Consider the following 12,320-nt stretch of genomic DNA (forward strand, 5'->3'; position numbering starts at 1 on the left):
AAAAAAAAAAAAAAGTTTACTCAAACATTTCTGGGAGCCATATGCTGTCACCAGAAGAGCCATATATGGCTCGCGAGCCATAGGTTCCCGACCCCTGCTCTATTCATATGAATTACTACACCTTTACCCTCATTGAGATGCAGGCTCTATTCATATGAATTACTACACCTTTACCCTCATTGAGATGCACTCTATTCATATGAATTACTACACCTTTACCCTCATTGAGATGCACTCTATTCATATGAATTACTACACCTTTACCCTCATTGAGATGCAGGCTCTATTCATATGAATTACTACACCTTTACCCTCATTGAGATGCACTCTATTCATATGAATTACTACACCTTTACCCTCATTGAGATGCACTCTATTCATATGAATTACTACACCTTTACCCTCATTGAGATGCAGGCTCTATTCATATGAATTACTACACCTTTACCCTCATTGAGATGCAGGCTCTATTCATATGAATTACTACACCTTTACCCTCATTGAGATGCAGGCTCTATTCATATGAATTACTACACCTTTACCCTCATTGAGATGCAGGCTCTATTCATATGAATTACTACACCTTTACCCTCATTGAGATGCAGGCTCTATTCATATGAATTACTACACCTTTACCCTCATTGAGATGCAGGCTCTATTCATATGAGTTACTACACCTTTACCCTCATTGAGACGCAGGCTCTATCTAGTCGGACATCTCTATGGCTGAAGTCACACCAACACTATCTGGATGGATGGATGGATGGATAGCCCTCTGGGTAGGAGGGAAATGTTTTTGGGGGGAGAACTGCCCCTTTAATAGACCGAGCCTCATGAAGAATGCTAGTGTCACCAGCCACACCGCGCTGAAGAAAGAGTCTCAGACACACAGAGAGAATTAAATAGAAAATTTATTCAGCAAAATGTACAACAGCTGTTATTTCACAGCTCAAATATATATATGCTTCCTATTTTTTGTCAACTTTTGTTTCTTTGTTGTTTTGACTGAACATGTGAAAACATTCATATAGAAAAACACACTGGCTGACATTTCCCAGGCGCTGTCCCGGGAGCTGGTCTGGGATTATTACTGACGACTCGGAGGAAGGAGCTGGTCTGGGATTATTACTGAAGACTCAGAGGAAGGAGTTGGTCTGGGATTATTACTGAACACTCAGAGGAAGGGAGCTGGTCTGGGATTATTACTGAAGACTCAGATTACTGAAGACTCAGAGGAAGGGAGCTGGTCTCAAATTACTGAAGACTCTGAGGAAGGGAGCTGGTCTCAGATTACTGAAGACTCTGATTACTGAAGACTCAGATTAATCTTTCGCCGTCGACTAAAGACTCACTTCTTCAACAATTATCTGAAATGATTAAAAAAAAAAAAAAAAAAAAAAATCTAACCCCGACTAACCTTAATGTCATGCACTTGTCCTAATAAACGAACCTACACTGTAACACGCAACACTTTGATGAACATTGTTACTCAGCTGATAGTTATACCCTTCTTGCTGTCTTGTCGCACAGAACTTGTAAGTCGCTTTGGATAAAAGCGTCAGCTAAATGACTAAATGTAAATGTAAATGTAAATGTACTGAAGACTCGGAGGAAGGGAGCTGGTCTCAGATTACTGAAGACTCAGATTACTGAAGACTCAGATTACTGAAGACTCGGATTACTGAAGACTCAGATTACTGAAGACTCGGAGGAAGGGAGCTGGTCTCAGATTACTGAAGACTCGGAGGAAGGGACCAGGTCTGGGATTATTACTGCAGACTCAGATTACTGAAGACTCATATTACTGAAGACTCGGAGGAAGGGAGCTGGTCTCAGATTACTGAAGACTCAGATTACTGAAGACTCGGATTACTGAAGACTCAGATTACTGAAGACTCTGAGGAAGGGAGCTGGTCTCAGATTACTGAAGACTCAGATTACTGAAGACTCAGATTACTGAAGACTCGGATTACTGAAGACTCAGATTACTGAAGACTCGGAGGAAGGGAGCTGGTCTCAGATTACTGAAGACTCAGATTACTGAAGACTCAGATTACTGAAGACTCAGATTACTGAAGACTCAGAGGAAGGGAGCTGGTCTCAGATTACTGAAGACTCAGATTACTGAAGACTCAGATTACTGAAGACTCAGATTACTGAAGACTCAGAGGAAGGGAGCTGGTCTCAGATTACTGAAGACTCAGATTACTGAAGACTCAGATTACTGAAGACTCGGATTACTGAAGACTCAGATTACTGAAGACTCAGGAAGGGAGCTGGTCTGGGATTACTGAAGACTCAGATTACTAAAGACTCAGATTACTGAAGACTCAGGAAAGGAGCTGGTCTGGGATTACTGAAGACTCAGATTACTAAAGACTCAGATTACTGAAGACTCAGATGAAGGGTTAAAGATGGCGTCCCACTCAGGGGTTCAAAATGGCTGCCAATGGAGCCGTGGCATCAGGTGACCAATCAGAGACGCTGATTGGACGTCTGGGGTGTTTTTTGTTTTGTATTTTTTATGTCAACACACCTGGACAGCTGTTAGAAATCACTGCCAACATGTGGTTTATGATCATGACCAGGTCACAACTAAGAAAAAGTGTAATTTTAGCTGAAGATAAAATATGATGAGTTAGAATACACTCATTAAAAAACAACAACAAAAACTAGGGATGTTCGATATTGGCTTTTTTATTGATACCAATATACCGATATTGTCCAAATCTTAATTTCCGATACCGATATCAACCGATATCGATATATGCAGGGTTTCCCCCCCCCCCCAAAAAACGGAATAATTTCAGGTAATTAACATTACATATCTCTTGTTGTGGAATTAACACAACATTATGCATACTTTTGACAATAAATTTAATCAGAATTTGTTCTTACTTGCTTGCCTGGGTAAATAAATAAATAATAATAAAATAAATTTATAAAAATAAAAAACGTTTTTTTAAAAACCGACAGATAATTTCCGATATCACATTTTAATGCCAATATTGGCAGATAATATCGGTAGGCCGATAATATCGGACATCCCTAACAAAAACAGTTACTGACACGGGCGGGGCTTGGTTGAGGAGGAGTTATTGACAGGGGGCGGGGCCTGGTTAGCGCTGCTGGTCAGAGAGGCCCGTTGGGTTGGGAAGGGGTCAATGATGTCATCAGAACACGCCTCGCAGTCCGCCACCTCTTCCTGAGTTACCGTAGTAACCACCCCCACCTCCTCCTGAGTTACCGTGGTAACCACCCCCACCTCCTCCTGAGTTACCGTGGTAACCACCCCCACCTCCTCCTGAGTTACCGTGGTAACCACCCCCACCTCCTCCTGAGTTACCGTGGTAACCACCTCCTCCTGAGTTACCGTGGTAACCACCCCCACCTCCTCCTGAGTTACCGTGGTAACCACCCCCACCACGACCTGAAGAACAGACAGAGGTCATCACTTATTACATGTGTTTAGAAATAGTCTAATCTATATACTGGAACTACTGGAACTAAATGACTACAACATGTGTTTAGAAACAGTCTAATCTATATACTGGAACTAAATGACTACAACATGTGTTTAGAAACAGTCTAATCTATATACTGGAACTAAATGACTACAACATGCGTTTAGAAACAGTCTAATCTATATACTGGAACTAAATGACTACAACATGTGTTTAGAAAAAGTCTAATCTATATACTGGAACTAAATGACTACAACATGTGTTTAGAAACAGTCTAATCTATATACTGGAACTAAATGACTACAACATGTGTTTAGAAACAGTCTAATCTATATACTGGAACTAAATGACTACAACATGTGTTTAGAAACAGTCTAATCTATATACTGGAACTAAATGACTACAACATGTGTTTAGAAACAGTCTAATCTATATACTGGAACTAAATGACTACAACATGTGTTTAGAAACAGTCTAATCTATATACTGGAACTAAATGACTACAACATGTGTTTAGAAACAGTCTAATCTATATACTGGAACTAAATGACTACAACATGTGTTTAGAAACAGTCTATATACTGGAATTAAGGTGAGGGATATTTAGAGTTAAGGTGAGGGTTATTTAGAGTTAAGGTGAGGGTTATTTAGAGTTAAGGTAAGGGTTATTTAGAGTTAAGGTGAGGGTTATTTAGTTAAGGTAAGGGTTATTTAGAGTTAAGGTAAGGGTTATTTAGAGTTAAGGTGAGGGTTATTTAGAGTTAAGGTGAGGGTTATTTAGAGTTAAGGTAAGGGTTATTTAGAGTTAAGGTGAGGGTTATTTAGAGTTAAGGTGAGGGTTATTTAGAGTTAAGGTAAGGGTTATTTAGAGTTAAGGTAAGGGTGACTCACTCATCTCTGCTGCTCCACTGGAGGTTGAGTTGAGGAACAGCTCAATGTAACGGTGTTCTGTGGAACATACAGTAGACGGACATAATCAATCAAGCATCCGTACGGATCATGTATATTATGTAGGAGAGGAGAGGGGAGGAGAGAGGAGGGAGGAGATGGGAGGATAATAGGAGGAGAGGGGAGGAGAGGAGGGGGTATGAGAGGAGAGGGGAGGAGAGGAGAAGGGAGGGGGTAGGAGAGGACAGAAGAGGAGAGGGGAGGGGGGTAGGAGAGGAGGGGGGGTATAAGGAGAGGAGAGGGGGTATAAGAGGAGAAGAGAGGAGAGGGGGAGGAGAGGAGGGGGTATAAGAGGAGAGGAGAGGGGTATAAGAGGAGAGGAGAGGAGGTATAAGAGGAGAGGAGAGGGGGTATAAGAGGAGAGGAGAGGAGAGGGGTAGAGGAGAGGAGAGGGGTATAAGAGAGGAGAGGGGGTATAAGAGGAGAGGAGAGGGGGTATAAGAGGAGGAGAGGAGGTATAAGAGGAGAGGAGAGGGGGTATAAGAGGAGAGGAGAGGGGGTATAAGAGGAGAGGAGGGGGGTATAAGAGGAGAGGAGAGGGGGTATAAGAGAGGAGAGGAGGTATAAGAGGAGAGGAGAGGGGGTATAAGAGGAGAGGAGAGGGGGTATAAGAGGAGAGGAGAGGGGGTATAAGAGGAGAGGAGAGGAGGTATAAGAGGAGAGGAGAGGAGAGGGGGGAGGAGAGGAGAGGAGAGGAGGTATAAGAGGAGAGGAGAGGAGGTATAAGAGGAGAGGAGAGGAGGTATAAGAGGAGAGGAGAGGGGGTATAAGAGGAGAGGAGAGGGGGTATAAGAGGAGAGGAGAGGGGTTATAAGAGGAGAGGAGAGGAGGTATAAGAGGAGAGGAGAGGGGTATAAGAGGAGAGGAGAGGAGGTATAAGAGGAGAGGAGAGGAGGTATAAGAGGAGAGGAGAGGGGGTATAAGAGGAGAGGAGAGGAGGTATAAGAGGAGAGGAGGTATAAGAGGAGAGGAGAGGGGGTATAAGAGGAGAGGAGAGGAGGTATAAGAGGAGAGGAGAGGGGGTATAAGAGGAGAGGAGAGGGGGTATAAGAGGAGAGGGGGTATAAGAGGAGAGGAGAGGAGGTATAAGAGGAGAGGGGGTATAAGAGGAGAGGAGAGGGGTATAAGAGGAGAGGAGAGGGGGTATAAGAGGAGAGGAGAGGAGGTATAAGAGGAGAGGAGAGGAGGTATAAGAGGAGAGGAGAGGAGGTATAAGAGGAGAGGAGAGGAGGTATAAGAGGAGAGGAGAGGAGGTATAAGAGGAGAGGAGAGGAGGTATAAAAGGAGAGGGGGTATAAGAGGAGAGGAGGGGGTATAAGAGGAGAGGAGAGGGGGTATAAGAGGAGAGGAGAGGAGGTATAAGAGGAGAGGGGGTATAAGAGGAGAGGAGGGGGTATAAGAGGAGAGGAGAGGAGGTATAAGAGGAGAGGAGGGGGTATAAGAGGAGAGGAGAGGGGGTATAAGAGGAGAGGAGGGGGTATAAGAGGAGAGGAGAGGGGTATAAGAGGAGAGGAGAGGAGGTATAAGAGGAGAGGAGAGGGGGTATAAGAGGAGAGGGGGTATAAGAGGAGAGGAGAGGGGGGAGGAGAGGAGAGGGGGTATAAGAGGAGAGGAGAGGAGAGGGGGGAGGAGAGGAGAGGAGAGGAGGTATAAGAGGAGAGGAGAGGAGGTATAAGAGGAGAGGAGAGGAGGTATAAGAGGAGAGGAGAGGGGGTATAAGAGGAGAGGAGAGGGGGTATAAGGGGAGAGGGGGTATAAGAGGAGAGAGGAGGTATAAGAGGAGAGGAGAGGGGGTATAAGAGAGGAGAGGAGGTATAAGAGGAGAGGAGAGGGGTATAAGAGGAGGAGAGGGGGTATAAGAGGAGAGGGGGTATAAGAGGAGAGGAGAGGAGGTATAAGAGGAGAGGAGAGGGGGTATAAGAGAGGAGAGGAGGTATAAGAGGAGAGGAGAGGAGGTATAAGAGGAGAGGAGGGGTATAAGAGGAGAGGAGAGGAGGTATAAGAGGAGAGGAGGTATAAGAGGAGAGGAGAGGGGGTATAAGAGGAGAGGAGAGGGGGTATAAGAGGAGAGGGGGTATAAGAGGAGAGGAGGTATAAGAGGAGAGGAGAGGAGGTATAAGAGGAGAGGAGAGGAGGTATAAGAGGAGAGGGGGTATAAGAGGAGAGGAGAGGGGGTATAAGAGGAGAGGAGAGGGGGTATAAGAGGAGAGGAGAGGAGGTATAAGAGGAGAGGAGAGGGGGTATAAGAGGAGAGGAGAGGGGGTATAAGAGAGGAGGTATAAGAGGAGAGGAGAGGAGGTATAAGAGGAGAGGAGAGGAGGTATAAGAGGAGAGGAGAGGGGGTATAAGAGGAGAGGAGAGGGGGTATAAGAGGAGAGGAGAGGGGGTATAAGAGGAGAGGAGAGGGGGTATAAGAGGAGAGGAGAGGGGGTATAAGAGGAGAGGAGAGGGGGTATAAGAGGAGAGGAGAGGGGGTATAAGAGGAGAGGAGAGGGGGTATAAGAGGAGAGGAGAGGGGGTATAAGAGGAGAGGAGAGGGGGTATAAGAGGAGAGAGGAGGGGGTATAAGAGGAGAGGAGAGGGGGTATAAGAGGAGAGGAGAGGGGGTATAAGAGGAGAGGAGAGGAGGTATAAGAGGAGAGGAGAGGAGGTATAAGAGGAGAGGAGAGGGGGTATAAGAGGAGAGAGAGGTGGTATAAGAGAGGAGAGGGGGTATAAGAGGAGAGGAGAGGGGGTATAAGAGGAGAGGAGAGGGGGTATAAGAGGAGAGGAGAGGAGTATAAGAGGAGAGAGAGGAGGTATAAGAGGAGAGGAGAGGGGGTATAAGAGGAGAGGAGAGGAGGTATAAGAGGAGAGGAGGTATAAGAGAAGAGGAGAGGGGGTATAAGAGGAGAGGAGAGGAGGTATAAGAGGAGAGGAGGTATAAGAGAAGAGGAGAGGGGGTATAAGAGAGAGGAGAGGGGGTATAAGAGGAGAGGAGAGGGGGTATAAGAGGAGAGGAGAGGGGGTATAAGAGGAGAGGAGAGGGGGTATAAGAGGAGAGGAGAGGGGGTATAAGAGGAGAGGAGGGGGTATAAGAGGAGAGGAGAGGGGGTATAAGAGGAGAGGAGAGGGGGTATAAGAGGAGAGGAGAGGGGGTATAAGAGGAGAGGAGAGGGGGTATAAGAGGAGAGGAGAGGGGGTATAAGAGGAGAGGAGAGGGGGTATAAGAGGAGAGGAGAGGGGGTATAAGAGGAGAGGAGAGGGGGTATAAGAGGAGAGGGGTATAAGAGGAGAGGAGAGGGGTATAAGAGAGGAGAGGGGGTATAAGAGAGAGGAGAGGGGGTATAAGAGGAGAGGAGAGGGGGTATAAGAGGAGAGGAGAGGGGGTATAAGAGGAGAGGAGAGGGGGTATAAGAGGAGAGGAGAGGGGGTATAAGAGGAGAGGAGAGGAGGTATAAGAGGAGAGGAGAGGGGGTATAAGAGGAGAGGAGAGGGGGTATAAGAGGAGAGGAGAGGGGTATAAGAGGAGAGGAGAGGGGGTATAAGAGGAGAGGAGAGGGGGTATAAGAGGAGAGGAGAGGGGGTATAAGAGGAGAGGAGAGGGGGTATAAGAGGAGAGGAGAGGGGGTATAAGAGGAGAGGAGAGGGGTATAAGAGGAGAGGAGAGGGGGTATAAGAGGAGAGGAGAGGGGGTATAAGAGGAGAGGAGAGGGGTATAAGAGGAGAGGAGAGGGGTATAAGAGGAGAGGAGAGGGGGTATAAGAGGAGAGGAGAGGGGGTATAAGAGGAGAGGAGAGGGGTATAAGAGGAGAGGAGAGGGGTATAAGAGGAGAGGAGAGGGGTATAAGAGGAGAGGGAAGAGGAGAGGAGAGGGGGTATAGAGAGAGACGAGGAGAGAGAGGGGTATAAGAGGAGAGGAGAGGAGAGAGGAGAGGAGAGGAGGGTATAAGAGGAGAGGAGAGGGGGTACCGCGGGCGATGTAACGCGGATAGAGCGCCGTAAAGAGAGGAGAGGGGGTATAAGAGGAGAGGAGAGGAGAGGGGGGAGGAGAGGAGAGGGGGGAGAAGAGGAGAGGAGAGGGGGTATAAGAGGAGAGGAGAGGGGGTATAAGAGGAGAGGAGGGGTATAAGAGGAGAGGAGAGGGGTATAAGAGGAGAGGAGAGGGGGTATAAGAGGAGAGGAGAGGAGGTATAAGAGGAGAGGAGAGGGGGTATAAGAGGAGAGGAGAGGGGGTATAAGAGGAGAGGAGAGGGGGTATAAGAGGAGAGGAGAGGAGGTATAAGAGGAGAGGAGAGGGGGTATAAGAGGAGAGGAGAGGAGAGGGGGGAGGAGAGGAGAGGAGAGGGGGTATAAGAGGAGAGGAGAGGGGGTATAAGAGGAGAGGAGAGGAGGTATAAGAGGAGAGGAGAGGGGGTATAAGAGAGAGAGGAGAGGGGGTATAAGAGGAGAGGAGAGGAGGTATAAGAGGAGAGGAGAGGGGGTATAAGAGGAGAGGAGAGGGGGTATAAGAGGAGAGGAGAGGGGGTATAAGAGGAGAGGAGAGGGGTATAAGAGGAGAGGAGAGGGGTATAAGAGGAGAGGAGAGGGGGTATAAGAGGAGAGGAGAGGAGGTATAAGAGGAGAGGAGAGGGGGTATAAGGAGAGGAGAGGAGAGGGGGGAGGAGAGGAGAGGAGAGGGGGTATAAGAGGAGAGGAGAGGAGAGGGGGGAGGAGAGGAGAGGGGGGAGGAGAGGAGAGGAGAGGGGGTATAAGAGGAGAGGAGAGGGGGTATAAGAGGAGAGGAGGTATAAGAGGAGAGGAGAGGGGGTATAAGAGGAGAGGAGAGGGGGTATAAGAGGAGAGGAGAGGAGGTATAAGAGGAGAGGAGAGGGGGTATAAGAGGAGAGGAGAGGGGGTATAAGAGGAGAGGAGAGGGGGTATAAGAGGAGAGGAGAGGAGGTATAAGAGGAGAGGAGAGGGGGTATAAGAGGAGAGGAGGGGGTATAAGAGGAGAGGAGAGGAGAGGGGGGAGGAGAGGAGAGGAGAGGGGGTATAAGAGGAGAGGAGAGGGGGTATAAGAGGAGAGGAGAGGAGGTATAAGAGGAGAGGGGGTATAAGAGGAGAGGAGAGGGGGTATAAGAGGAGAGGAGAGGGGGTATAAGAGGAGAGGAGAGGGGGTATAAGAGGAGAGGAGAGGGGGTATAAGAGGAGAGAGTAGGAGGTATAAGAGGAGAGAGGAGGAGGTATAAGAGGAGAGAGGAGGAGGTATAAGAGGAGAGGAGAGGGGGTATAAGAGGAGAGGAGAGGAGGTATAAGAGGAGAGGAGAGGGGGTATAAGAGGAGAGGAGGTATAAGAGGAGAGGAGAGGGGGTATAAGAGGAGAGGAGAGGGGGTATAAGAGGAGAGGAGGTATAAGAGGAGAGGAGGTATAAGAGGAGAGGAGAGGGGTATAAGAGGAGAGGAGAGGGGGTATAAGAGGAGAGGAGAGGGGGTATAAGAGGAGAGGAGAGGGGGTATAAGAGGAGAGGAGAGGGGGTATAAGAGGAGAGGAGAGGGGGTATAAGAGGAGAGTAGAGGGGGTATAAGAGGAGAGGAGGTATAAGAGAAGAGGAGGTATAAGAGGAGAGGAGGTATAAGAGGAGAGGAGAGGGGGTATAAGAGGAGAGGAGAGGGGGTATAAGAGGAGAGGAGAGGGGGTATAAGAGGAGAGGAGAGGAGGTATAAGAGGAGAGGAGAGGGGGTATAAGAGGAGAGGAGAGGGGGTATAAGAGGAGAGGGGGTATAAGAGGAGAGGAGAGGGGGTATAAGAGGAGAGTAGAGGGGGTATAAGAGGAGAGGAGGTATAAGAGGAGAGGAGGTATAAGAGGAGAGGAGAGGAGGTATAAGAGGAGAGGAGAGGAGGTATAGAGAGGAGAGGGGGTATAAGAGGAGAGGAGAGGGGGTATAAGAGGAGAGGAGAGGGGTATAAGAGGAGAGGAGGTATAAGAGGAGAGGAGGTATAAGAGGAGAGGAGAGGAGGTATAAGAGGAGAGGAGAGGAGGTATAAGAGGAGAGGAGAGGGGGTATAAGAGGAGAGGAGAGGGGGTATAAGAGGAGAGGAGAGGGGGTATAAGAGGAGAGAGGGGGTATAAGAGGAGAGGAGAGGGGTATAAGAGGAGAGGAGAGGGGGTATAAGAGGAGAGGAGAGGGGTATAAGAGTTTCAAGTTTCATGTTTCTTTAATAGTTGTCATACAGAAGTACAGAATACTTTCATAAAAAATGCTTCTTACTGTTACGCTCCAGAGACTGTGCTAGACAAGATAGTATCAAATAACATAGTATAGCATGTAATTTAGAAGTAGAAAATGAGGTCAGTGTTCAGTATAGACATATGTACAATGTTCGATGCAGAATAGACGTAACTGAGTTACCATATAATATACAATACTATGCAGTGTACTAATGTACAGTACTATATAGTGCAAAGCAGAAATGGGATGAGGTACAATTTAGGTACAATTTACAGTAAGGTGTACGAGTTGTAGTGCAATCCTTCATCAATAAATATAAAGTGTGGAGTGGGTGCTACAGTGTGTTTGTTTAAAGTGAGTGTGTGCTATAAAGTGTGTGGAGTGGGTGCTACAGTGTGTTTGTTTAAAGTGAGTGTGTGCGTGTGGATGTGTGTGCTATGTGCGTTTGATGGTTGTTGTTGTGTAGTGTTCATTGTTCGTTTAGCAGCCTGATGGCCTGGGGATAGAAGCTTCTTCTGAGTCTTTCTGTGCTCGCCTTGAGACTCCGGTATCGCTTGCCTGACCGCAGCAGTTCAAAGAGGCAGTTGTTCGGGTGACTGGAGTCTTTAATGATTCTCTTAGCCTTGCCCCTGCACCGCTTGTTGTAAATGTTCTGGAGGGTGGGGAGCCCCCCTCCAATTGTGCGTTCGGCTGAACGTGTCACTCTTTGTAGTCTGCTTCGGTCTTGTGCAGTGCTATTCCCAAACCAGGAGGTGATGTTGCCAGTCAGGATGCTCTCTATTGTACATGAGTAGAAGTTCTTAAGGATCTTCTGACTGACTTGGAACTTCCTTAGGCGCCTGAGGAAGTAGAGGCGTTGTCGTGCCTTCTTCACAACACTGTCAATGTGTGTGGTCCATGTCAAGTCCTCGGATATGTAGGCTCCGAGGTACTTAAAGCTGTTGACTCTCTCAACCGGTGCCCCGTCGATGCTGAGGGGGCTGTAGTCCTTGACCCCCGACCTCCTGAAGTCCACAATCATCTCCTTTGTTTTGCTGACGTTCAGGGAGAGGCTGTTTTCCTGGCACCATTCCGCCAGGACCTTGACCTCTTCCAGGTAGGCCCTCTCGTCGTTGGCAGAGATCAGGCCCACCACCACTGTGTCGTCAGCAAATTTGATGATTGTATTGCTACTCCGCTGAGCCACACAGTCGTGTGTGTACAGGGAGTAGAGGAGGGGACTCAGAACACAGCCCTGGGGGGCCCCTATGTTGAGGGTGATGGATGAGGAGGTGCAGTTGCCTGCTCTCACCACCTGGGGTCTGCCCGTCAGGAAGTCCAAGACCCACTGGCAGAGGTCATAGTTCAAGCCCAGGTCCCTGAGCTTGGCTATGAGTATGGAGGGGACTATGGTATTGAATGCCGAGCTGTAGTCGATGAATAGCATTCTCACATAGTTCCCCTGCCTCTTGTCCAGGTGTGATGCTGCTGTGTGCAGCACATGGGCTATGGCGTCCTCCGTGGACCTGTTGGGGCGGTATGCAAATTGCAGGGGGTCCATGTTGATGGGGAGGGAGGAGCAGATGTAGCCCTTTACTAGCTTCTCAAAGCACTTCATGGCTATGGAGGTGAGAGCTACAGGGCGGTAGTCGTTGAGGCAAGCAGGCTTGGATTTTTTGGGTACAGGGATAATAGTGGACTTCTTCAGGCAGGTGGGGATGACAGCCTGTTCTAAGG

At 48.0% G+C, this 12,320-nt stretch overlaps 1 protein-coding gene across 2 annotated transcripts in view; it reads right to left on the reverse strand.

The window, feature by feature from the left end:
• Nucleotides 1–894: 894 nt before the first annotated feature.
• Nucleotides 895–12,320, reverse strand: part of hnrnph3 (heterogeneous nuclear ribonucleoprotein H3 (2H9)) — a 52,721-nt gene continuing 41,295 nt past the window's right edge. For both annotated transcript variants that reach the window (XM_084309091.1, XM_084309092.1), the window contains exons 10-11: nucleotides 4,356–4,412; nucleotides 895–3,430 (exon numbers count right to left, since the gene is read on the reverse strand). In XM_084309091.1, the coding sequence (XP_084165217.1) occupies nucleotides 3,174–3,430; nucleotides 4,356–4,412 (314 nt within the window). In that variant the 3' untranslated portion in view covers nucleotides 895–3,173. The remainder of the gene's footprint in view (nucleotides 3,431–4,355; nucleotides 4,413–12,320) is intronic.

This window comes from Notolepis coatsorum (assembly GCF_963971535.1).
Source record: "Notolepis coatsorum genome assembly, chromosome: 2".
Classification (NCBI taxonomy): Eukaryota; Metazoa; Chordata; class Actinopteri; order Aulopiformes; family Paralepididae; genus Notolepis; species Notolepis coatsorum.